The sequence below is a fragment of the Parambassis ranga genome, chromosome 2 (assembly GCF_900634625.1).
Source record: "Parambassis ranga chromosome 2, fParRan2.1, whole genome shotgun sequence".
Taxonomy (NCBI): Eukaryota; Metazoa; Chordata; class Actinopteri; family Ambassidae; genus Parambassis; species Parambassis ranga.
In genome coordinates, this window is record NC_041023.1 from 9,860,409 (window position 1) to 9,886,953 (window position 26,545).

Sequence of the window (26,545 nt, forward strand, 5' to 3'; positions counted from 1 at the left end):
TATGAAAAGTCAATCTCTTGTCCCCATGGAGGACCTGGGTTGGAAACCAGTTATTAAGAGAGTATAAAAATGTACATTTTTATGTCAGCAGTCACAAAATCTGAAAAAAGTTATATTACCAAATACAGGTCCTGTGTTTATAGGGCAACGGACATAAACTCACCGCCTTGCTTATCACATAGGCCAAGGGATATTTATGCAAATAGTACTTTTTATACTAGCAGATCTATGTAAGGCAAAAACTGTAACATCCCAACAAGCCAACAGGTGGCGATGAAGCACACGTTCAGAGTTTAACCGGCGAAGAAGAAGATTCCTCCTCTCTTCTCTTCCGGAAAAGGCCATGGTGGCACGTTTTATTTAATGTGGAGTGTATATTTTTAATCTTTTATCAGCTATGTGCTGTGTTTTATAACAGTAGGTCTCTAACGCGCACGGCTGCGAGATTCATGTAGTTCGCAAAGAGTCACTGAAGGAACTAAAGACCAGCATCCAGTCATGGAGGAGGTGGAGACCCCCGAGGAGCTTCTGGCAAAGCAGCACCGCAAGGAGAAGAAGGACCTGCAGGGTAGCTACTTAAACAGTTTTCATTGTTTTAACCTTTGTGGCAGCTAGCACTGACGTTTCTGTGTTTTCGTATATCTTAAAATCTAGCCTGGTTACGTCATTTTACATTCTGACGTGCTTGCCAGTCTGAAATGCTCTTTATTTTTCTGTAATAGCTGACAATGATTACAGAGTACAGATAACACACAACAAAATCAGATGTTTATTTTACTCGTTTTTAATCAGTAACAAACATTATGACGCTTTGATATGATTATATCTGATGGTATTATTTATATATTGTCCCTTTAACTTCAACTTTCCAGCACTAGATGAATATTGTTTTGTCAGCCGTTCTGAATTTGTTTATTTTCAGCAAAAATCCAGAGCATGAAAAATGCAGTTCCCAAAAATGACAAGAAGAGGAGGAAACAGCTAACAGAGGAGATTACCAAGCTAGAAGCTGACCTCAGTCAGAAACATGAGGAGGAGTGCAGGCAGCTGAATTCTACAACTGACACAAAGGTAAAATCATCAAAGACCAATCAAGTACATTTTTAACAAATATTTAAGCACTTTGTTGTACTAAGTTCCCTCCAGAGGCTCAGTCATCTTGACTGTAGCAAGTGGGTTTCTAGTACAGTTTTTAAAAGTAACATTTTATTGTGTGTTTTCACCTCTGTCTATGTTTTTATCTTCAGCAATATAACATTTGCCACTTTTATTCTTTTGGTACAAGGTGGATGAGATGATAAATGGAGTGGAGACCATGAAGGTGGAAGGTGGAGAACAAGAAGAGGTCAAACAGCCACGAGTAACCAAGGCCCAGAAGAGAAGGGTGAGATGTAGTTTAGTTGTTACATGTTATTGGTAAAACATATTTTGTCATACATCTACTTAGTGTGCAGGTGGGGAAGCCCCTTTTATCTGTATTGTGATTTCATCCTATTACTGTGTTTGCTTTCACTTGAATTTTGTTTCAACTGTGGCTTAAAGTGCTGATAGGTTTATTAAAATGATCACGATCCACTTCAGGACAAGAAGGCTGCCCAAGACAAGGAGAGGGAGAGCAGGATAGCAGAAGCCGAGGTGCAGAACCTGCAGGGCTTGAGACATCAGGAGAGCTTGAAGCTGGATCAGAAACTTGCCCAGGAAAATCTTCAAATCAAGGAGATCTCTTCTGATGGCCACTGCATGTACCGTGCCGTCGAGGACCAGCTGGCACAGCGATCAAAGGTACACATTGCTGTCAGAGAGTTATAACCACAGTTTGAATATCTAATCAGACATGTGATAAGCAAAGGAGTACTGTTGGAACTCCTGTGCACCTGCACTGTTTGGTCTTTCTGCTGTTGCAGTCAAATACATGCATACTCTTGTCAAGTTTATACACTGAGACCACATTTATTCTGTTGTCTTTTGTTCTGTTTAGCCCGAGTTAGTCATAAGTGTGAAGGAACTGCGAACGCGCACTGCTGAGCACATGAGAAGCCATGCTGATGACTTCCTCCCATTCCTTACCAACCCCAGCACTGGTGACATGTACACAACAGGTAAGACTATCTTTGTTTACAAAAACATACACTGCTCGAAAACATAAAGGGAACACTTAAACAACACAGTGTAACTCCAAGTCAGTTACACTGTCCTGTTAGGAAGCAACACTGATTGTTGATCAATTTCAGCTGCTGTTGTGCAAATTGAACAGATGGGTGGAAATGAGAGGCAATTATCAAGACAACCCCTATAAAGGAGAGGTTCTGCAGGTGCTGACCACAGACCATTTCTCTGTTCTCATCTATTCTGGCTGATGTTTTGGTCACTTTTGTCAGTGCTCTCAATCCTAGAGGTAGTATGAGGCGGTGTCTACAACTCACAGAAGCTGCTCAGGTAGTGCAGCTCATCCAGGATGGCACATCAATGTGAGCTGTGGCATCCTTCTGATGCATGACAATGCTAGGCCTCATGTGGCTGAAGTGTGTCAGCAGTTCCTGCATGATGAAGGCATTGATGCTATGGATTGCCCTGCCCGTTCCCCAGACCTAAAACCAATCAAGCACATCTGGAACTTCATGTCTCGTTCCACCCACCAACGCCATGTTGCACCACAGACTGTCCAGGAGTTGACTGATGCTTTAATCCAGGTCTGGGAGGAGATCCCTCAGGAGAACATCCGCTGCCTCATCAGGAGCATGCCCAGGCATTGTAGGGAGGTCGTACAGGCACGTGGAAGCCACACACACCTGAGCCTCATTCTGTCTTGTCTTGGGGAACTTCCACTAAAGTTGGATCAGCCTGTAATGTGATTTTCCACTTTCATTTTGAGTATGGTTCCAAATCCAGACCTCCATGGGTTAATCATTTTGATTTACATTGATTATTTTTATGTTATTTTGTTCTCAATATATACCACTACGTAATGAATGAAGATTTTCATTCATTGAGATCTAGGAGGTGTTATTTTAGTGTTCCCTTTATTTTTTGAGCAGTGTATAAGTATATTATTGTAAGAGTGAAAAGGTTGGAGTGAAAGTAAGTATTTGTGTGTATTGTTTCCAGATGAGTTTGAGAAATACTGCAGTGATGTGGAGCACACAGCAGCATGGGGCGGGCAGCTGGAAGTGAGTCCTTAAACTGTGTCATTTGGTCAACATATTGTGTTTAATTGTACTTTTCATATGTATTTTTTAATTCCACAGCTACGAGCTTTGACCCAAGTTCTTCATTTGCCAATAGAGGTGATCCAGGCTGACTCTCCTACTATAAAAATAGGGGAGGAATATGACGGTGAACCCATCACTCTTGTGTAAGAAGATTTCCATATGTTAGATTTAAATGTGCACAAACATTTGTAACATTTATCTTTGCATAGATTTTCCTCAGACCTCTTCAATAATAGAATATATTCTTATTGTTTACAGTTACATGCGTCATGCCTATGGTCTAGGAGAGCACTACAATACTGTGGAGCGGCTAAAGGACCCAGCCAATGTGGAGGAGAGCTGAGAGTCTGCTGTGACAGACGAATGTGTGTAATGCAGAGTTTAAACCCCTAACACAAGGACCCTTACACACTATTTAATTAGGAGTGTGACCCTTTCTCTGATGTATAAAGCTAAACAGAACAGCAAGTGTAACTGTTTTCAGAATTAGCTAAATGGTTGCTTATTGTATTAAATTCAGAAAGACTGAAATCTGTTAGCTAAAAACAGTCCCATCACGCTAATGAAAAATAGAAAAGAAGTTAATGTGTCAGTAACTTGATTTTGTCTTGATGACACCAAGAGTACCTCTGAAGCCCATTTTTAGCACACAGGGATGTAATACTTACTTTTCTGTCATGTTTACTTGGGCAGGAGAAGACACAGCTTGTCTCCCAGCTGACTATCAGGAGTGTCTATGAGTGGTTGTTGAACCTTTGCAGTGATCTTGGAATGAACTGAGCAGCTTAAAATGTAAATTATATCAATATTACATAAATGCAAAGAGTACAAATATTGGCTATACTGACTTTTATTTTGAATATTTGTAATGTGTATGTGTATGAATAATATTTATGGGCAGTTTCAATTAATTCAGGGTGGGATCAGCAGAGGGCTCAGATCATCATTTTATTTAAGCTTGGACCACTAGATGGCGCTGCTGCTTTAAGCAGAAGGTCAGAGTGTGGAGTCGCCATGGAAACGTAAGTGAGCGCATTACTTTAGCAAATGGCTAAACCAGAATTAGCTGTTAGCGTGTCCACGGTTAGAACTTTATGTGGCGGAGCAACTTCTCTAAATTTAAGTTCGAAGAAAATAAACAACGTTCCTAAGCGTGTTTCCGGTCTAACGAAGTTGTCGGTCCTCCTGCTGAACAACAACTCCATCACCGGGCTCCCCGCGGACCTGCTGTCTTTGCGACGAGTGAGTGTCAAGTCAACACATAAACTGTTGTGCACGTAACGTGATATGATTAAAGTTTTGTCCTTCGTGGGATGCCTCTCAGCTGTCTGAACTGAATTTGGGGAATAATGCTTTGAAGAAGGTCCCCTCTGTTTTGGGGCATCTGGAAACGTTGAAAAAACTTTACCTGTTCAGCAACCAGATCACTGAAGTGCCGCCTGATGTGCTAGGTAGGTTTTTACTGTTTATCATGATTACCACAAAACTCCAGCTAGCATAGCCTAACATTCATGTTTTACAGGTGGTTTACCAAACCTCACTGTCCTCAATCTGAACCACAACAAGATCCAAAGACTCCCAGCCGAGATTAAAAGGTAAATTACTGTCATGTTGGTCTAATACCTGTATTTGTAAAGCACAGTAAGATTATTAATAAACTTGTTATGTCTGTCCTAGCAAAATGAATGACACAAATGCTTTGAAAATAATGTTTCTGTCCTAAACTCCCTAAACTAGCCTGACTAAGCTTCTACACCTCAGTGTACTGGACAATAATCTGGAAGAAGTCCCTGCAGAGATTGGGCATCTCACAATGTTGTCCGAGTTAAACCTAACCTCCAACAAGCTGTCTGTGCTGCCTCAGCAGCTGTACAAGTGCAAAGACCTGACAAAGCTGCATGTAGCTAGAAACAAGTTGACCAGCCTACCAGAGGTGAGTATACCTGCAATTTCCAGTGCATACTGTATGTGCCTCATCGTCCCCTACAGTTTTGACGTGTGTACACACGGGACAGATTCCCTAGGACGATTTATAAATTAGCTCGGTCATTTAGGTTCTGCTCTTAGGTATCTTTTACCAAAATGTCTGCTGTAACAGTTTAGTAGACTAAAATAAATATTTTTCTTAAGCGTTTAGTTAGGTCCATACTGTGTGGTTATGTGGTAAAGCTTTTCTTTTTAGAGTTAATGCAATCCTCACCTTGTTTCATTATGATTGTAATACATTATTTGTCATGTAGAATCTATTTCATGTTTTTGTTTATTATATGAGTTCCCAGCTGTTGTATGAAATGTTTCATTGTCAATAAATGTGGTTGACACAGGGCATTACGGCACTTACAAAACTTCATATTCTGGATGTGGCTGGGAACAACTTGTCTATGTTCCCTGTAGAGGTATGGTATATAATATTAGGTAAACTCCACGGTGATGCAGTTACATTTGTCTGTGACCTGACTGTCTGTCTTGGCTGAATCTGTTTAGTTTCACCTGCTGCCCCTGAAGGAGCTGTACTGTGAGGGCAACAGGTTTGTGAAGCGTAAGCCAATGCCGTCGGTACAAGGTGCTGAGGTTCTTGCATTAAAGGTAGGTATAATGGATCATGCATGACATTAAAAATACACATTTTGTCATTTAAACCTTTGCTTCTACCTTCTTTTATATTCCTACAGGAACTGGTTGCCAGATTTGTCCTGCGGACGGGCAGGGACAGACATTCGTGGGTCCATATGAGGCTTCCCCACTACCCATGCCTGACTACGCTGTTAGCGAATGCTAGCTGTTGTGCGATCTGCTTTAGCCCCTTCGTTACCACCTGGCTGGAGTGTGTGCATTTTATAAGTCTGAAGAAGGTAAGGTAGCCGTGACGGTATGCTTCTAAACAATATGATGATTAGTATGTGATACTTCACTGAAACAGGATAAATATCTTACAGTGTTCTTTGTAATATCTATGTGTGTGTTAGGATATGAAAATGAAGACTTCGCTGACCGTTCCAGTGCGTGCCCTCCTCTGTTCATACAAGTGCTTTAACACAGATGGACATTACTACTATGGTGTGGCAACAAGTTAAATGTCTCTGTGTTAAAAGGTGCCATCTTAATAACAGTTGGGTCTCATGTATCCCAGTAAAAATCATCAGAACAGTGCAGTTTTGGCAGTAATTGCGTGTTAATTTGTCAGTGTGTCTAAATGTTGTTTGACCGTGTTGGCACTAGGTGGCAGTAAATTAACACTGAAATGTCTACATTTGGAGGAACCTTGTTTTTGTAGTTAATTTCAACAGATGCCTTGTGACGACTGCAGCTTTTATAAAATTGCTAATAATAGAACAGACCTGTCTACAGCTGGGTGCATGGTGGCTCTGCAGAAATACATTGTTTTACACAAAACATTTCTGTTGCGGTTTTTTTCACATTGATTGATCAGTAGAGGCATGCAATGTCACTAACTTTGTTCAACTCAAAGTCTATATAAAAACCTAACCATTACATTTGCTATTGAATATTTTGTAAGGTGTGTTTATTCAGAGTATCTCAGACACTCTGAATAAAGGCAGATCCTTTTCTTTAATCAGTCCTAAGCCTCCTTTGCTGCCCCATCTCCACCTCCATCTTCCACCGCTGGCATCTGTTCCAGCCTGCCAGACAAGAGAAAGATAGAGAGAGGGAGGGAGAAGAACTTCATTTCTAGCAAATTAATTTCCCATCCACGCCTCCAGAGCTTACTAGCTCGTTCACTAGCTGCAGTGGCCGCTGCTGTGTATGTCTGCTGAGTCGAGCCTCATGCATAATGCATCAGGTTTAATTGCAAACCCAGAAACTAATGACTTTGGACTGGTTAACAGCAGGGGAGCCATACATCTCGAGCAAACTGAATGAAAAATCAGCTCAGAGGAGAGAAAAAAAGGAGCCTAGCCCCTAATTGATGAATAATTGAAGCGGCGAGCTACAGGGCATAATTGTGACATTTTGTTTCAATCAATTTCCAAGTGGTGTGGGCGAAAGTGCACTTAAAGGGAAAAGGCAGTGACAATGAGTGAGAAAGAAAAAGAGAAATACAGGGAGCGGACAGCGATGGAAATGGACATTGTGTCTTCGGTCATTGTGATGACATTTGCAGGGTCAAAAGACAGAAGTGGACAAAATGACTTTACTTACTTACTCTGTAGGTTTTCTTGTCAGACTTCTGTTAGGTCACTTGTTCTTCTCAGCCAGTGGATCCATATTCTTTTCAAATGGTTTCTTTTGTTCATTTTCTCTGCTTAAGTGGACATGGTGTTTCTGGCAAAGCCCGGATTCACAGTGTAGGCAGTGTAGTTAGTTTACTGGCAGAGTACGAGGGCATGTGGCCACGTCAGTCAGTCTACATTGAACTTTTTGGCATAGAGTGGACAAAGCCTGGGGGCAGACAAAAGAGTTGCTGCTACTACCTGAATTCGTGTGATTTCAGATCCAAAAACAAAGCTGCGCAAACATTCTTTAGCTTTTAAATGGTTCTTTGCCCCTGATTATTCACGCTAGATGCCTACTGTGAACTCTGATTCGTTATACATCCACAGTGAAATGTTCCATTGTTACATCACTACTGATTCCACTTCAGTGCCTCTGGCCCTGGAAGAGAGCTCTATGTTATCTAGATTCAAACTTTTTAAAGGCATAATTACCATTGCTAAGATTAAACAAACATTGTTTTGTTCTCGGGTGAATTTTCCAATAAATGATGCATAACTTTACAGAACATTCACTGGATTTCATCACAGATTCACAATAGGCTTTCGCTGATTATTTTTGAGGAGTGTAGATGAGCATGGCTAGTAATTAGGTCATTGCATTCTACTGGCACCACAGTGCTGGTTGAAAGGCCAGTAGTACGTGCCTTCTTAAGGGCAGCAGATGTTGCCTCCTGCAGCAGCAGAGCAGCACCAGCTCAGTGACCTCAGGACTCGTCTGGTGTCTGGTGTCAGGCTTCATGCATGCATTCACGCTGCAAAAGAAATCAAACGCAAACACTTTACCCGCTCTGCTATGACAGCACATCATCGCTTTGTTTTCATTATGTTGTTTCACATAACATGCAGTCACACCCCCACGTGTATGCAGATAGAATTTTGAGCTGTCCCTTAAGATTGCTACATTGAGAGTGAGAGAGTTTTTTTCTGTACAGAGCGTCTCTTAAAACTGCACGCAGCATGATTGACGTCTATGGAAATGAGGAGGTTGCATCCTCAAAGGAGACACCATACGGATGGGAGCAGCACACTGACGAGAGGCATCTACAAAAGGCGCTTGTAAATTCCTGACATGCCTAACATATGTTAATGAGCCATTCTCTCGCTCTGATATAATTACTGTGAGGGGATATTGCCTTTGGTGGAAATATTTGTCTCGCATGGCATGGCTACCTCATGGGGGTGAAAAAAAGTAAAGAATGATAAAGTAGCGGGTGCATAAATTCTCATTTACTATGCTTGGAGGTAAAGAGAGTGATGCTGGCAAATCCACTCAGGATGATATATTGGAGAGAAGGCACCTTGGGTTCATTACATACTTCCTTTGTTAAAGCTCTTTCTGCCGTCTTGTATCATTTGTTAGGGAGTATTTAGTCTGTCTTGTCATTTGGAACGTTTATGTGGGACGTCTTCTGAGGAGCGCTTGGCTGCCTGAGCTCGTGGTGTGTCCTGGGGCTAGAAAGCAAAGTGATATGTAAACTAAGATCAGAGGGCAGGATGCAAGCATTGATTGTTGTTATGAACAACAGGTTCTTCAATTTGATCTGAAGTCAGTGTGTTCTGTTTTAAGGAGACATTTGTAACAAGTCAATATTTAATCAAGACTTACAAATGACACCAACTTTCATCAGAGGATAATAGCACTTGGGGCTGTCGACATTTGCTGCTTTAGCTTGAAACATGGTTTCTTGCCTGGAGAGACTGATGTGTCTAAAGGCTGCCACTCATGGTGCTGAACACTGCTTCTTCTTCTGATGTTTGACTGAGCTGCGTCAGTGACTCACTATCCCATCTAGTATTACAAAGTGGTGTTGTGTGATAGTACAGTTCAGGTTATGTCTTTGACATGACGCATGATTATTGTCAACTACTACAAGTGTTACACATTTTATTTATCATTTCCATTATCCATGTTGTGGATGAAGCTGCATAGGTTTAGATGGGTAATCCAGTATTTGCAGCTCAATCCAAACAAACAGCACCAGGTAGTCTGGTGAGTCTTCTACAGGACATTTAGTCATTTTCAGAGATCCGTCAAAGCCATGATCGCAGTCTTCACCTCAGAGGAATGATTTGACTCCAGCCCAAACTGATTTGTCCCCTTCTCTCCTCAGGGCAACAGCAGCAGTTCTATTAAAATGAGTTGCATTGATTGCTGAAGTAGGGGGCTTGAGAGAGAGAGAGAGAGAAACAGACATTCAATAGCAAGTGATAGGCCAGTGTCATAGCCAGGAGTGAGCAGCACTCCAATCAGTAGAATCTATTGTCGTGCATTGCTGCCCATGACAGATCTTGGTATCGAGCCACTGGCAGAGTACCAGAGTATTGTCTGCTTGACGGCTGCACAATCAATTCTGTTGTGTTAGTAAGAACTCTGAGCACTAGGGGGCAGTATGATTCTCTGCTAGCTCTGAAGCAGATGGGAAAAGGATGCACTGATGCACCGAACACTGAGATATGCCTGATGAATTTAAGAGATAGAGCAGCTAATAAAAGCAAGAACAATAAGCTGTTATTGGAATTGTAAGTTTAATTGGAATCTAAGCATCAGATGAAAAACTCTGAGATACATTTGACTGTTAAATCTAATATATCTGACTAAAGATATTGAGAAAGTTTCCTTGCACTCATTGTTGCATATCAGTCACACAACATCGGAAAATACACCAGATGTACAAAACAATAACTGTACAATCTCTTCATCAAAATCAGTGCAATGCAACACAGGAGCTCCCTTGACAAAGATCAAAAAGTGAGAGGAAATGATCTAGTCCATCAGACAATGGAGAGTACATGTACCAGTCTAATAAGCCAGCTTCCTATTGTTTTTTTTTTCACATCACAATTCGGTATAGATTTAACAGTTTCAGAACAGATGAGATAACTGTCTGTCTCTGCTGAGGTTATGAGGAAGTGGCGCCATTAGTGAACCATTCCTCATTAGAGGAGTTTTGAGACGAGAGCCCGGCCGTCAGGCCAGCTCTTGCTCCCTGGCAGTTCTGGGTCACCACCAACCACACTGCAAAAACACCATTACCAGGCTGCATGTGCTGTGGAAATAAGACAAAAACAGTGCCACAACTTCAAAAGAAGAAATAAATCTTTAATCTTGAGTGTCTTTGAATCTTTGGAAGTTTCCTCGGGTTTGGTAATAACAGAGACCGTAGAGGGATGAAGAATCTGTGTTTCTGTTTGCTCGGGAGCAAGCGAGTGTTTATTTATTTGGGGAACAAACTGGAGGGAAAATGAGGCTGAAAGATATGTAGCTGCTGCCGTATACCTTTTGATGTTACTTCAGATAGTTCACTCAGTAAGACGTGATATTTTCTAAAAATAGCTGTTTGTTCTTTCTTTTTGCTTTTGTCCATATTTGATTCAAAAGTCTGGAAAATGAATTCAGCCTGTCTGATACACCGTGACGAACGTGTTGAGTTGACCCTCGGAAGTCTTTTCAGTTCTAGTTCCATTCCACTCTATCACCAGTTTGATTGACACCATGCAATCTCAAAACCCAGTTTTGAGGTCATGTGATGGCCACTGGAGCATGCCCAATATCGTGAAGCGGCAGGCGGGTGGGACACCAGGTAGCAGCATCTGGTCTCTGGGTTTTTCTAGAACACACACTGCCTGTGGCGCTGCAGGCTTGGCTGGCCGAACATCTGTCTGCAGCGAGCAGGCCGGCTGGATGAGCAGACTCGCAACCCAACCAGCCAGCCAGCCAAGTGAATGTCCTGCACACATGAATGTCCTTCAGGAATATGTGGGTTAATGTCTCTGTTGTCTCAGCTGGGCTTTATTCCGTCCTGTCTGTGACATATTTCCATTGTTTGTTCTTTGTTCTCCAGTAATCCCTGAAGATAAAGAACACATCCGCTAAAACTTCATGTTTATTAACGCTTAATTTCTTGTGAAGCAAATGTAGCAAAAGTAACCTCTGCCTCCAGTGAACTTGATGCATATTAGAATTACACACGATGCCAAATGTAGTCGTAACATGTGATAATTTAACACAATCACAAATTTTTAATCAATGAATATTATATCAAGAGCAGAAAACAGGAAAACATCTAAATACAATCAACACCATTTGTATACTGACGGATTCAATGATCATAGGAAGGCCAGTGTTGTGCATTATTAAGTTATTGAACCTTCTACATAATCCTTATGGACTGCATATCAAACATGTGAACTTCACATGCATTTATTTTGCAGGTATTTAATCATAGAAAAAAATTTGACCTGATGATGTGTCTGAACTCAAAGTCGACAATGTGAGTCATTATTTTCAACGCTTCATGTCTGTCTTTCGCATACTCTATAGTCTCTTGACAGACTGGAAATTCACAGGTTACAGAAGCGTAGGTTGCGGAAAGAATTTAGCATTGCTGTGCTCAGAATGACAAGGACCTGCTGTGAAACTCTAGGCAGCCACCATCACCTCGCCAGGATAATTGAAGAAACTTTTACAGTCACTGTCATGTCAATCATGTGCTGTCTCCCCGTGCAGAGGGATAAACATTTCCAAGATAATTAGGAGAGTTCAATCTGACAAAAAGCATCCATTTACATACAGCTTTAATGAATCCAAAACATTCTTTACAGGACATTGCTTTTTGTGTAATTAGCACACACGTTTAATTACCTCAAGAGATGCGCTCAACAGAGGCTACAAGGTGTATTTTTTTAGCTTACTAAAGGCACAGTTTGACCTTTTCCATTTCATTTTATTATTGCATCTGAGTGAAAGCGGCAACAACAACAAAAATACTATAACAACATAACACCTCATGCAGCTCAGGCCTACAGAAAAGAGCAGCATGATGCATCGCGCCTGCTTGCTCCCTTCTAATCCAGCCTTGCCGACAGCAGATGGCCGTCTCTCCCACAATGCCGTGCGGTCGCAGATGTCAACAGAAGAGGTGACAAACACTCTGCAGGTGTCTGTCCCTCTGCGTCCCCAGTGTGTGTGTGTGTGTATTTGTGCATGCATGTTTGTTTGTGTGTGTAGTACAGGGGACATAGAGCATCTTTCTTGCTGAGGAGAAGAGTGTGTAATTGATAGCAGAGGACAACCTGCAGGAAGGAAGTGACATGGTATTCTAAATGGATAGGTTGGCACAGTCTGGCACAAACTGTTGGGACAGATGCGATGGAAGTCAACATTAGTCATCATGGAATCTTAGAGGCTGATGTATGTTGAGGGTCTTCTCCTACAAAATGATCACTACAAAATGACAGTGTGGTCACAGGATGGAAAATATGGTAATGTTTCTGATACACAGACCAAATTTGTATCAAGATTTTGCAGCTCTATAGAAAGAAATAGCAAGTATCTAGTATCACTGCAGCATTTCATGCTTCAGTGTTGGATCCCTTCTTGACTGTACTGTGCAATCTGCTCCCCTTCCCTGTGTGCTGGCCAGGCCAGGTGTGGTGGTTGGCAGGGGCTAGCAGAGCCAGGTGAACAAGCTGCTGGCCAGGTGCCCTCCAGAGGCTCGCCACACTGACCAGATACCAGATGGCTCTGATGCACCAGCAGGCAGACAAGCACACACACATTAGAACACACACATACACATACACAGGCAAGTGGACCTTCTTGCGCATATTTTCTACACACAGACACTGGGATGTGTGCAATAAAAAGCAGAGCATTAGGAAACATTGCAAGCCTCCAGTGAGTTAGGAAGTGAAATGCTTAATGTGCTTTTACTGTACTTCTCTCCCAGCGGCCAAGGTAGAACCCATGCACAACACAGCGATATACAACTCTCCCCACCTCAGAGCGCATATAAATGTCACTCATGAAGTCTAAAGCTGGACTAAATCAGGGTGAATTCTGGAGTTTATAGCTTTGGTGCTTTAAAACTAACTGTGTTGAGCTACTAATGTTAACTTTGTTATAGTTAAAAGAGACATTACACTTCTGTAAATATGGGTTGTCAGTAAGATATTTGTCTGCACTGTACAATGCTCAGTGTTTTAAAGATTACTTTGTACTTTAGCACAGTAGTACAGTTTGAAATAGCTCCTTGCTGAATAATTTTTTTATTTCATTTTAAATAGAAAGCGATGGTTAAAAGTGATATTTTACAGTCAGTTTCAGTTCAGGTCAGGTTTAAAATGAATCCACACCAGGTCAGGGAGGGTTATTTCAGTGCACTTTTTGTAAACTTTAATATATTCCATTTACTCTTGCTGGAAGGTCCACCTTATCTGACAAGGCCTGAAAGCCTTTGAAACTAATAAGAAAGCAATACCTCTGTAGGTTAATATGATGTCAAGAACCTGTTTAAACTCAGAACAAAGCAGCTACTTAACACAGCAGTGTCTGAGACCTGAATACAGTTACAGACATGTACAACATCCAGCTTCCATACAGAAGAAATGACAGCCGTGTCTCCTGGTTCATAAATCACACTTGTGGGCTTGGCCTGGAGAAGACGGATCGGCCATCTGTAAATATTTATTCAGCATCTCTATAATTAAACAGAACCAATACATCATGTCAAGGCATACATGTCTGATGATGCCGGCTCACACACATTGCTGAATAATACAGTAGGGAACAGCTTGGTCAAACATTTGTTGTAGATCCAAGAGAGACAGAGACAGACAAAGATAGAGAGCGCAATGAAGTGACGAAGGACAGATGAGTCCAACATGTTAGACTAATAAATGGTGGACTGATAAATGCAAGATGTCATTTGACAGAGCAATAGTGGAAAAGAAATCAACAGATGAAATGATAAATTCAAGATGTTACACAAGAGGGAAGAACAGCTGAGAAAGATGAGTCGCAAGAAAAGATGAATTCGAGGAGGAGGAGGAGAGAGCAGGAGGGTCTGCTGGAGGAAATGGTTTCATGATGGTCGATCGTTTGACCTACTAGCCTCCTGCTGATGCAGCTCCACATTAGTGTGAAGAAAATGAACTGGGACCAGGATAAACTGGTATCTAGTTCAGAATACACACTCTCTGTGTATTCTTGATGAATGTTGTACACTGATCATATCTGTCAACGCTCCCGTTTATCTTCTGTATTTGTCTCTCAGGACAGCGACAGAGCTTTTTTAATGAATAATTGTCTGTCAGGGATGCATAGGATTTCGTGTTGCCAGATAGGAAGCACAATCTACAATCCAGACACAATATACAGTTGTGGAAATGGCCCTCGACTATATTAGGTGGATGTATGTAGCTGTTTACTGCACATGTATGTTTCTGTGTCAGAGTGTAGGCCTGCTGTGTTTTTCCTCCTAAGTGTTGCTGCATTTCTTGTGTCTCAGCCTGTGTGCAATTTGTTTATTAGTATGCTGCTTGTGTCTGGATTTAAATCCATACGGGAGCTGCCATTTCTGATCTGAGACATTTCATGCAGATAGAGAACAACGCTGCAACCTCTCCTGGTCCCCTGACAACAAACCCCACACAATCTTCATCCATCTTCCTTCCCCCCTCACACCAATCAAATTTGTGTGCCGTGGGGAGAGCAAAGAAGTCCCATGTATATTTCAACAAAATATCTCAACCAATCTGCATTGCAAAAATCAGAGAAATGTGACATTTAGAATGAAAAATTGATTTCACAAACAAACCATTCACGAATAAATTGCCTTTAATCAAGACGTTGCCTTGACATGCCTGCAGTGCCTCTATCATATTTTAACATTTTTATTAATACATAGCATAGGAATATATTAATTTTATATCGTCCACAGGGACAGGCACATTAAGTATTCCACAATAAATATTCTATTGGCTCTGTCAGGCTTTTCTTAAACTTTTGTCAACTTTAAAAACTTGTTTTTATGACAGTCAGGATGAACCTGAGTAAAATAGCACACCGGAGATCAGAAGAGGGTAATGCTAGCCCTACCAATATTGTCTTCTGGAGGAAACCTTTCCAGGAAACATGCTATCCCTATAGAATAAATGTAGTGTATTCTTTACAGTAAATAAAAATAAATCTACACTTTTGAATAGTAAAACCAAAACGGAGAGAAATTCTGTATTTTTAAGAGCCAGCCAATAAAACTGTCACAATGGGAAATATGATGGTACTGCAATTAAAGGAAAAGCGCTCACAGACGAGGCTTAATTATGACATTTATATCTTTCTCCATACTCTCAGACTGTTCGCAAATATCTGCTGAATCATTCTGTCTTGCCTGTCACATCATTACATACAGTAGAATTCAAGACCCACAATACATGTAGGGAGAGCATAGCAGCACTGGTCTAAAGTGCTGTCATTTACTTTTATCCACTACCCAGGTCCTGTCACATCTTTTGGCTTCACTGAAGCTCCAGCAACACCTAAACTACACACACACACGCACACACACACACCACATGTGCCCCCTCAGAGAGATGGATGGCATGCATTCCCATCTCCTCCCAGGCCAGCATGCAGGTGCACAACAGCTGGGGAAGCTGGGGAAGAGGGTGCTGGGTGTAGAGGGATGGTGTGACAGAAGACCAGGAACGGGTAGATGGAAGTGGGGCCAGGAGATGTAAAGGATGCTCAGGGAAGAGCTATAAATTTCCTCCGGAGCATTTTGAAGGCTTATGGCTTTTCCTTGTTTGACCAGACAGCAGTACTAATCTTCAGTGTTGCTGCAGTTGTAGAGCCCAGTTTCACCACATGCACTTGGTCACAGTTCCCGTTCTTGTCAATGTGCATATACTTTACTTCATGAGCAGCATTGTCCCTGTTGATGAACATGTACAGTATTTTCAGTACAGTCATTTTAAAGGTCCGGCTATAAGGACTTCCTTTATGTTTATGTGGTCGATGTGAGAACAGAGTTTTGTGTTTTTTATTTTGTTATTATACTGCGTAAGTAGAAGTTGCTGTTCTGATATTTAATGATAATCTAAGCATTGTTTACTATTTTCTGAACAAAAAACATGATGAAGCTAATTGTCATTCACAGCACTATATGTATCATGTAGTCATGTATGCTTTCTTTGATGCATAGAGTCAAGGTTAAGCTCCATACACACCAATTTATCACTGATCACAATAACCCAGAGGGTAAAACAAGATTTTCTGACCATCCATATGTCACAGGGTTTATACGAGGCTTCATGCTGTGTCTATAGGTGAAGTCTGTGGGATATTTGAATGATAGGGGATGAATCCACTGAGTAGGAAACAGTAGGGTTCAGGATGACTGATGGACTGTGATGTCCCACTGTGTGTCATGGTAAACTGTTTTTGAGAGTGATTTGGTTCAGTGGGTTTAGAAGCATGAGGGGTCTGCTCCAGAGTTAACAGCAGATTGTGGAGACATTCAGGAAGCAGCTAATGTCAGTGTTTGCATATGTAATGATGAATGTACGATATATTTCTTTACACAAGGATAAAACACTTATAACACGTATATATATATATATATATATATATATATATATATATATATATATATATATATATATATAAAAACCCATACACTAAAATCACACATGGCAGCATATGTACACACATTGAAACTGTATTGTGTGTATGTGTGTGTATGTTAGTGTGTCATCCATCATGCAGTAAAAGCACAGTAAGCAGTATACTGTGTGTTTGGCCTCAGCTCCTCATTCAGCCCTCATTAGCCATCAATCACCCCCTCTTCTCTGGCTGCCTGCATGGGAAGAGACCTCCTGACTTCATATCCTAGCAAGATGTTCACTTTGGCACCTAAACACACACACACACACACATGCATGCACGCACTCACTCAAGCACACACACGCACGCACACGCACACACGCACGCACACGCACGCAAACACGCATGCAAAGAAGTAAAAATGTAGACTTGCTCACCCCATGAAGTCAATGTCAAATATGGAGGTTCTGAGAAATGCTTACTTATTGAGAAGGTAGTTGCTGTGAGAATGCAGAGCTGGTGGAAGGTCTGCCTGTTCTTCAACTTATGTTGCTTGTTTATCCTGCAAAGTGCAATGAGAAAGTAAAAAATGTCAAGGGGAATTTATAGTTGTTGCTGTAAGTGCTGCAAAATGGCAGCAGTTAATATTTTCATGAAAAATGTCAGGCTATTTTTATTAATGACTATGGATATACATTTATCTAAGCACAGAGATTCATTGTTTGTATGTGAAATTCTTTTTTTGGTAATTAAGACACAGAGAAAGTTGTGTATAGACAGTATTATTGGAAATCTTGGATGTGAGAACAGGGTTTGTGTTTGTGTGAAACAACTGTGGCTGTGTCAGCTGCATGGTGGATTACAGGATGCTGCTATGGTTAAGGGTGCGATTGGAGTGTAAAGAAAAGGAGAGAAAGTGTTTTTTTCCTGATGAGTTCTTTGCTGAGTTGTCACGATCCCCCATGAGGATTAGAAAGTTTTGTGTGCGCCACTTAACCTGCCGGGTAGTGTATGGAGGCCATAACTAACACTGGTGAGCTGCATATGTCACAGAAGAAGTGAGGCCATAGTGTTCCAACATGCAGAAGGATACAGAAAGTTTCTGAGGTTCTTTGTAGTTTGTGTAGTTTGATGTTACTGTCCTATTCTGCTAATGTCATTTTTGGTGTATTTAGTCTTTTATTGAGTCATTTATTTCTCCAGTCCTCTATAGAATTGTGCGTGAAACTTTCCCCAACCTTTCTTTTAGTTATTTTCTTTGACTGTGTTATTATAAGCTATTTTGAACTTTGTTACTTTGATATTTGCAGGGCGTTCTTAACAATGCCTCTGATAAAAAAGAACGAAATTTAGTTTCATACCCTTTATCCCTGACTTCTTCACTCCTCCCCCTTCTGGTCTCTGTCTCCCTCTCAGTCTCACCTCCTATCTGTTCCACCGGCTCTGCTCATCCATTTCTGCTCTCTTCTGTCTGTTTTGCTATTTTTCCTTTCCTCTCCACTGTTGTTTCACTGTGTGTGTCTGAGAGAGAAGGGGACACAGACAGACGGAGAGAGGCCTGACACATGGGCCCAGTTCCTTAATAATGTCATTCGTTGTGAACGCTATTAGCAGATTACCCTTGGCCCAGGGCAGCCTAGCCATGTGCAGGAACTAGATAACCTTGTGTTCGGTAATTTAATATCAACACTTCCCCTCTTTTCTTACCACGCTTTACAACACACAAATACCCTGCTTGTCCCCTCCGGTCCTATTTCTTGAAGAGAGGGGGAGGGAGGGAGGGAGAGAGGATGGGAGGGGGGATTACAAGATAGCGACTTCTTGAAGATTCCTTTCCTCTGCTGAGAAGTGTGGCAAATCGGCCCTTGTCCATGGATGTGAGAAAATACATCATAAACAGGCTTAAAGTGAAAATTCCATCAGATTTAATGCAGTGAATTTAGCTCAGCGCAACATCAAAGGAGCCGCCCATCTTTTAAAAAAAGCCCCAGATGGGGTAATGTCATATCCCCCCTCCTCCTGGTTTTCCCCCTATCATAGAACTAACATTTACCACATATCAGGGCAGTATGAAAAGCGCACAGGAAATTGTCACACAGTTTGATTCACTAAAGAGTGGGTGAGAGAGGTAGCGATAGACTGTAAAGAGAAGAGAGAGATCTAAAGGAGCAGGCCGTTATAGAATCAAATCCCACGCTCTATCCCTCACAAGCTGAATCACAATCCTGCATTAGCAGCTGTATCACACTTCGTCCTGCTGCTGCTGCCTGGGAGCCAAGCGGGAGCGAGAGGGCCAGGCGGCGTGGCCCTATCACTCACCGGCACTCTCTCACACCAGCATTACCACGCCTTTATCTCATCTCCTGCAGCCCGCCACGGCCGGCCGCCTCTCGGTCCTCCAGGCTACTTTACTAATAACCTACTCCTTATCAGTCACTGTGCACCTCTGCCTGTGATCAAAGAGCCAATTAATGGAGCGGGGAAAGGTGAAGCATTCAAATAATGGAGACAGCTGTTTTTCTCTGTTTGAGAAAATCCATTTTGTATTGTTATCGGCTCCAAGCAGCACCCCCCCAACCCCAACCAGAGCTTAATTCTGTCTGCTTCTGCCTGGCTTGATAACAGAGAGTGAAAGAAGACAGGGGGAGAGCAGGCAGGAGATGAGGGGGAAGAAAAGAAGCCCTGGTCACAATGAACTTCATGTAGAAGAATGTGGGAGGAATATCAGAGCAGTCCAACTCATCCCCAAGCTTTATCAACCCCTAAGTGGTTCAACACTGAGATAAAGGGGGGTCATCAAAAGGCAGAGCTTTCAGAGCTGCTTTATATGGCTTCACTGTCATTGAATGGGAGCAGCTGATTTTAGCTCTTTGAGGTCCAACATAATCTTGTCAGGAAAAAACCTGAGGTTAGTTATATGAGGTTAATTGTACTGGTGTCAGAGCAGCATATAAATAGCTCCATCAAAGCTCATCTTAACTGCTTTGTTGTAGTGTGTATCACTCATTTAGCCCTGTCACTGTATTTGGTGACATTTTAATGCATTGGCTAAGGTTGCTGCACCAGATGTTTAATCAGACTGAGATGTGATACTGGAGTCAGTTCAAGAATTAGGTTGATTTGTTTCTTATACTTAGCAAGCACAAAGATTTCCAAGAGACATATTAATAGAATGATAATCACTGCTTGCAAGGCCACAAATGGGCTCTGGCCCACCTTTGCAGCACCTTTGCAGCAGCTGGTCTTTGGTTTAAAATGGCCTTCATGCAGATAGAGGGAATGTTCACAGATATGACCCAAAGTAGACCCGGGTGTCCATGCAGTAGTACAAGGTAGTAAAAAGTGAAAAATAAAATCAGCCAAAATTAAAGCCCTTTAAAAAGGTAGTAAAATTTAACAAATGCAATTTAACTTGGTAGTAAATTTTTCATCACCACCTCAATATATTATGAGTTTACCATTTGTGCTAAATGTTTGGATCTACGTGCAGTGGTGCGGGAAGTGCTGCATGTAACCCAAACCCTAACTTAGCGCTAACCCTAGCTATAACCCTAACCCTAATGCAGAGGGTTAGGCTAATCCTAGCTATGGATTAGGATTAAAACTAGGGTCAGGTTAGGGTAAAAACTAGGGTTAGGGTTACACAGTTAGGAAGGTCACAGAGTTGTGGTTCAAAGTTTAATGCATTCAGCTTACTGGGACCATAGACCGTAATAGTCTCAGTGAGCCGAATGCATCAAACATTGAACCACAGCTCTGCCACCTTCCTAACTCTAACCCTAATCCTGATCCTAAACCCTAATTCTGAGCTAATGTTAGCATTTTGGCTGTTGTAGGCATAGGGCCTCAAGTGGGACACATCCTATATCACCCTTTATCAAAGTGTGATTTTGGTAATCCTGGAATCCTGCCTTAATGAAAGAACACAAGTCTTCAGTCTCTGGGCAGGAATTAACATATTTATTACACTGTAAAGAGAACAACAATACCAGAATTATACTGCAAAGTTTCACAGACTGACAGACCATAGTTTACAGCCCAAAAAAAGAATAAAAATCAAGAAACAAACAAAAAAAGTCAACAAGAAACCACAGTTCTGACATAGTAGACTGGAAAGCTCTCTAGAGGACACTGACTCTAAGCGATGGAGAGACCGCTTAGTGTCAGCCTACCACTAACCTGTGGTTTTCATGTCTCAATTAAGTATTGCACAACAACTTCAAATCATTTGAGCTCTTTTTTTCCACAATAAATTTTCTCAAAAGAACAGAAAATCCCTCCCACCCGTGAAGTTTAACTCAATCCCCCCAGTTTAATAACACGGCCTTCACTGTTCACTGTCGGCCCCGACATTTCCCCAATGTTTCTTTATAAGTAGGAAATTTAAATAACATTTCCCCCTATTGTGAAAAAACAGGCATGCCTAAATTCATAGCCTTAGTTTTTTTTTTTTTTTTTTTGCATTTTTAAAACCCCCAGCTGACAAGTCGACAAGCATTTTAGCATGTCTTCACAACAGAGAAGAGAAAAGGAGAAAAGGTTGGAGGGGAAGGAGGGGAGGAACATTTCTTATCTGTGACCTTAGCTCGTATCATCGAGATAGGAATCGACAACGCGCTTTATTAAAATTAGCACAATTTCTTTAAATCTGTTCAAACTCTTGATGTATTCTAGAAATGCCACAGGCATAAAGGAACATAACAAAGGTTTTTTTTCAGTTTTTTTTTCTCATTTCTATTCATTTATGTTTCATTTATTTATGAGGTCTGCATTGTTACCAAGTAGTGATATGGTTTTGCAGCTGTATGAGCTTCAACTTTGGGTTTTTTTTATTTTCCTGTTCTCTTGTGCCCATTTGGTTTCGACTAGACCAGTATCAGCGCTGTGACTGATGCTCTTATCGTGCTGTAAGAGGTAGAGTGAGACTTGTTTGCCACCGAGGAATTTGTAGCAAAACACACATAGAAGAGGGAAGAAAGAAAAAAACTAATAATAGAGCTTCTCCATGAATTTGTCTCATTTTTTTAAAACCCAAATTTTGCCCTGATAATAATGAACATATTTGTTGTATACAACATAAACAGCTTGGCTGTTTTTTTTCACAGCTTCTGAGAAGTTGCTTAGTAGGGTGTCAGACACCTTTTTGGATTGTTTAACCCTTTAAAGTCAAGAATGCAGGTGTGTGTTTTTAGTTAGACGACGAAGGGAGAGATGAGGAAGTACAGAGGGAGCAAACTGCCCCAAACCTTTGTGGGCCTCCACTTGTTCCTTGAGGTCAGAATTTGTACGCGCTTCTGTGTAGCACCAAGGTGTTTCAGGTGTGTGTGTGTCAGGGTAAGTGCTCTTTTACAGTGAATGAGAGGTTTGTTTGATTTTACACTAATGGTTTCCAACAAAACTGCTACCGATCATTGTAAAAAAATAAAATAGAGACTTAGAGAAGTCTTTTTTTTTTTTTTTTTTTACAATGATCAGTAGCAGTTTTTTTTTTCTTTTTCTCAGATTAAAAGGAGACTTCACCTGAACGACAATAGACCTTTAGGTGAAGCCTCCTCTTTAATCTCAGAACTCTGAGTTTTAAATCTTTGAAAACTTTGATTTCAATCTGAGAAAACAATTCATATTTTTTTTTCTTGAGACTGGACGTAACACTCTTCCACAGATTTTGATATACATAAAGGACAAATGGTTTTGGTGTGAGTCTCACATTCACCTCTTTGAATGGGCACTTAGTCTGACATATGTGAAATGAGAAAATGCATCAAGAAGTATCTTGTAACTATATGTTCTGGGTTCATGTCACATTAGTTGTTATTGCTCCGGTTCAACCGGTCATGTTTTAACTCACATTTTCTCATTTCACATTGCAGGATGAGTGCTGTTCTAATAAAGTTACAAAATAAATTAAAGTTGTGACACTGAAATTGTGGAGAAATAAATAACCAAATGTTACAGTGGACAAACCTCTTTTTTTTCAAAAATTGTTTTAAATCAGGATTTTGGTCCTTGGTGTCAGTCTTTGGCTGTTTTGGTGTTTTTCTGTTTAACTCTTGTGTTAATACTGTGTGTTACCTGGTGCTTTGCAGTGTTAAAGCTGTCAATCGGAGTCTACACCTCTGCATTTGGAAAGTTAGTTTGTTAGATTTTTTGTATTTTTTTGTATTTTGTACTTTTTTGGTTGTTTTTCCAGTTTTTCTAAAAAATAACAAATATTTAACAAACGTTCAGTAATGTGCATGCACTGTCTGTAACTATTCAAAGAAACAAAAACAACCCCTTCCAAAACAAAACGGAAACATGGCTGCTTTTCTTAGCATGTCGAGTAGAAAAAAAAAAGAATGATTTTACATTTGTCAACTCCCCCATTCAAAGAATGTCAAACAGTTAATGCAGATAATACTAGATACAAAATAGTTGATGAATTATGGCTCTATACCAACAACACAAGTATGCTGAAAAGAAGCATGCCGAAATAACCTGTGACAGTGCAAATACATTTATGTATGTCCCTTGTACAAAACATTTAGGTTAGCATTCCGCGCAACATGCTAGTTCTCAGAAAAGATCTGGATCGGACTCAAGTAGCAGCTCTGAGATATAGCTTGTGTCTTTTCTTGAGGGCGAAAGGGAAGTCAAACTTATAGAACTACGAGGAATCTACCACTTACACACAGAATAGAAAAGCAGCTTGGAAAAAAGATAACACTTCCTTTTTTTTATCTCTTTTTGCACCAGCTAGAGAAAGATTTATGAAGGACTTGAAGTTGTGACTTGGTTGAAGTACTATGCATTGTCACAACTGTCCAACACATATACAATAAATAACCATCGCTGACACCACAGGACAGAAGTCTTAAACACCATGACATCTACAGAAAACGAAGAAGAACATGAAGAAAGATGAGAATGTTTCTCAAAGCTGAGACAGGAGGGGAGTATCATAGGGCGAGGCTCCACACTATAAGTTTCCAGCTCCGGGCACCTGGCGGCTGCTTTCCAGGTGATTTGACAGTCTCACCGGTGGGATGATGACTTACTTCCTGTTTAAGAGCTTTCATGACCCACCAAGCATGCATGTGTGAATTGTATTCAGTACATCCTCCACATGTGCGTAGTGGGTAAAGTTTTGTATCTTGTCCAAGAATTCTTCCTTTTACATCCTTCAGGGAGACGGATTTGTATTTCCCAGCCCACTGACCTGGATATTATTACAAGTGAGAGAGAAATAACATTGGTTGAACAGCTGGCTGTGCTTGCAATCTGCTGCACATCTGCCTATTACACGGCAGTCTATGGGCCAGAGATTCAGTCCATCCTTCTCCCTTCTTCAGGCAGCAAACTTGTTTATCCATCTGCCTGTGTGTCTTTCAGGGTATTTAAATCTAATATCTTTCTTTACAATGAGTTTGGATGACTTAAGTCGTTTCCCTTGGTATGCTGTTTGGTAAAATGTCTGAGGTTGGCTAGTCTCATGTCCCAGGAAGGAAATAATTCAAGGATGAAAAATAAAAACATTCAAAAAGGGGAGGTCAGATATACTTGTCTCTGATCAGTCTCTTCATATTTACAGGAAATTAAGATAAGCTACAATGACAACAACATTAACAACAACAGGTACAACGACAAACGGACAACAAGAATAGCAAGTGTAACAATAAAATGATGTCAATATTTAAATTCATTCATTCAAAACAAAGAATATCTTTGTGTTTCCTTAAAGTCATGGCAAGTCAATATGACCTGATTATGGACGCCCTCTTCCTCCTTCTATGACTACGCTGCAAGATAGACAGAAGCATTGCCATCTCTTTCTGTTAGCCACCCTTGCAAGGCAATGTAGACAGTCATACTGTTTGTGGGGTTGAGTGCTGACTGCGGCACTCGGGAGGCCTCCAACCTCAGTGTGAGTCTCTTAGCGTGGTGTGCCATCAAGGGCGGAGGAGGACGGGGTGCTGGGGGTGGATGAGCGAGGGGTAGCAGCAGGTGGGGTGGCGGCCGGACTTCCAGTCCCGCTGCTTGGGGTGCAGGCAGAGGAGCTGATGGGAGCAGGGGTTTCTGACCCCGGAACGCCTCCCTGCTGCTGGCTGGCCTGCTGTTGCTGGGCCTGCAGAGTCTGACCGCAGACGTGGTGGTGCTTCTCCCAGTCCTTGTGCTGGCAGAAAGAGCCGCAGTAGCGTGCTGTGTTGCAGCCGCTGCATGTTTCACTGGCCTTGCGTCCACAGTTCCAGCAGCTCTGACAGATAAAAAAAAAAACAAGTTAACTTAACAACGATGAACTTGAGTTTCACTTATTTTAGGCTCTATTCATACAGAAAATAATCACATGATCATGAAAGCAACAGGCGATGCGATGATTAGAAGCTGGTGCTGCAGACTGCACATCAAAAAACAAGTCTCTGCTCTCACACTTAAGCTTTAAACAAACCAGAGACAGTAAAAACCCATCTCTTATTACACTCTTTATATCTATGAAACCACAGGGAGAGCATGTCAGGGCGGCAGCAGATCCACAGGAAACAGGAGAACAAAGTTATAAACAACATCTGAAAGTTCTCCTCTGGGGCACTAAACATTGCTCCTGCAGTTCAGATGTGAGACATATATCTCCTTTACTTAATCGATTATACGTGATTAGATGAGGAAAGCTCCCTATTTCCTCTTGGCTGAATCGGTAACACTTTTCCTAGGCATATCATACAGTTACTGTAATCTGGCCTATAGTCCACCAAACCAGTTTTAAACATGGAGGATGTTCCTACCTCGCTAGAGTCTTCCTGCTGGTTGATGATGGAGAGTGCGTCTTCGGCCGCTTGTCGCTTGGCCTCAGCTACCGTGTGCTCCATCTTAGCCCGCTCACTGCTGATCATCTCATGAGCTTTACGCTCTGCCTCGGCCACAGCCTTCTGTAGCTCTGACATGGCCTGTCGCTTCACCTCATTCACCGCCTCTTCTGGAAAGAGTGTGGACACAGAGGAAGTCAAGCCTCCCGTACCTGCAATGTAGTATGAGTTATATCACCCTGTCGGTGGGATTTTATTCTCAGTTACAATAATGCTTCAATGTTTGACTAGACTCAGACATTACTAAACTTTGATAAACGCATTCAATAGCTTGTATTTATAATTGGTTCCTGCATGAAATTGAAATCTTGTTGTCATTATGTTTGGTTAAAATGTGTGCTTAAAATGATCGTATTTTTTCTTTTGTTGGAGGAAAAATATCCTCAAGACAACCACATGAGCCAATTAATCCCAGGTAATCACTCATAAACTGTGCTTTTGAGCTGGAGCAATGTGTTATTTTCTACTTGTTTTGTGTAATGAATAACCTTGCCGTGTGGGTGTTAAGCGCTGGAATTCCAACTGAACGTCAAAGCAAAAGGAGGGCTTTTTGTTTGCTCCCATCAAGCCTGTAACTTGACTAATTGTGTATGCAAATCAGGCAATTTATATTTAAATTATGCATTTCCATTGTGATCCCAGAGGCCCATGCGGTGAGGGGAAGTGGGAAACCGGTAGGACACCATGCAAGGTGCTTGAATATTTATCACCAACTGTAAACATTTTGCCCATTTCAAACAGATGTATTCACGGCTGCACTCCATTGTGTTAAAAAATCCTATTTTGCAATCCTCCGTGGGTCACATTTAAATCAGTCTCTCCTCAGACAGGAATATAAGAGACTGAAGTGAAAAGGATAACAGAAATACCGAGAAG

At 41.3% G+C, this 26,545-nt stretch overlaps 3 protein-coding genes across 6 annotated transcripts in view; 2 read left to right on the plus strand and 1 right to left on the minus strand.

Annotated features, from left to right (window-relative positions):
* Nucleotides 1-296: 296 nt before the first annotated feature.
* Nucleotides 297-3,781, plus strand: otud6b (OTU deubiquitinase 6B). Its single transcript, XM_028393685.1, has 8 exons — nucleotides 297-568; nucleotides 923-1,071; nucleotides 1,286-1,384; nucleotides 1,582-1,782; nucleotides 1,979-2,099; nucleotides 3,106-3,167; nucleotides 3,246-3,352; nucleotides 3,468-3,781. Exons 1-8 carry the CDS (start codon nucleotides 499-501, stop codon nucleotides 3,550-3,552), a joined length of 894 nt encoding a protein of 297 aa, XP_028249486.1. The 5' UTR covers nucleotides 297-498; the 3' UTR covers nucleotides 3,553-3,781.
* Nucleotides 3,782-4,256: 475 nt separating this feature from the next.
* lrrc69 (leucine rich repeat containing 69) lies at nucleotides 4,257-6,283 on the plus strand. The gene is made up of 8 exons (XM_028400094.1): nucleotides 4,257-4,451; nucleotides 4,534-4,660; nucleotides 4,732-4,804; nucleotides 4,947-5,142; nucleotides 5,534-5,605; nucleotides 5,694-5,795; nucleotides 5,882-6,061; nucleotides 6,176-6,283. Exons 1-8 carry the CDS (start codon nucleotides 4,257-4,259, stop codon nucleotides 6,281-6,283), a joined length of 1,053 nt encoding a protein of 350 aa, XP_028255895.1.
* A 14,498-nt stretch (nucleotides 6,284-20,781) lies between these two features.
* Nucleotides 20,782-26,545, minus strand: part of runx1t1 (RUNX1 partner transcriptional co-repressor 1) — a 48,761-nt gene continuing 42,997 nt past the window's right edge. For 2 of the 4 annotated variants that reach the window (XM_028399339.1, XM_028399338.1), the window contains exons 10-11: nucleotides 25,589-25,779; nucleotides 24,742-25,062 (exon numbers count right to left, since the gene is read on the minus strand). In XM_028399339.1, coding sequence (XP_028255140.1) covers nucleotides 24,742-25,062; nucleotides 25,589-25,779 — 512 coding nt within the window. Of the gene's footprint in view, nucleotides 25,063-25,588; nucleotides 25,822-26,545 lie in introns of all 4 variants that reach the window. The other 2 variants (XM_028399336.1, XM_028399337.1) reach the window with 2 other exon arrangements.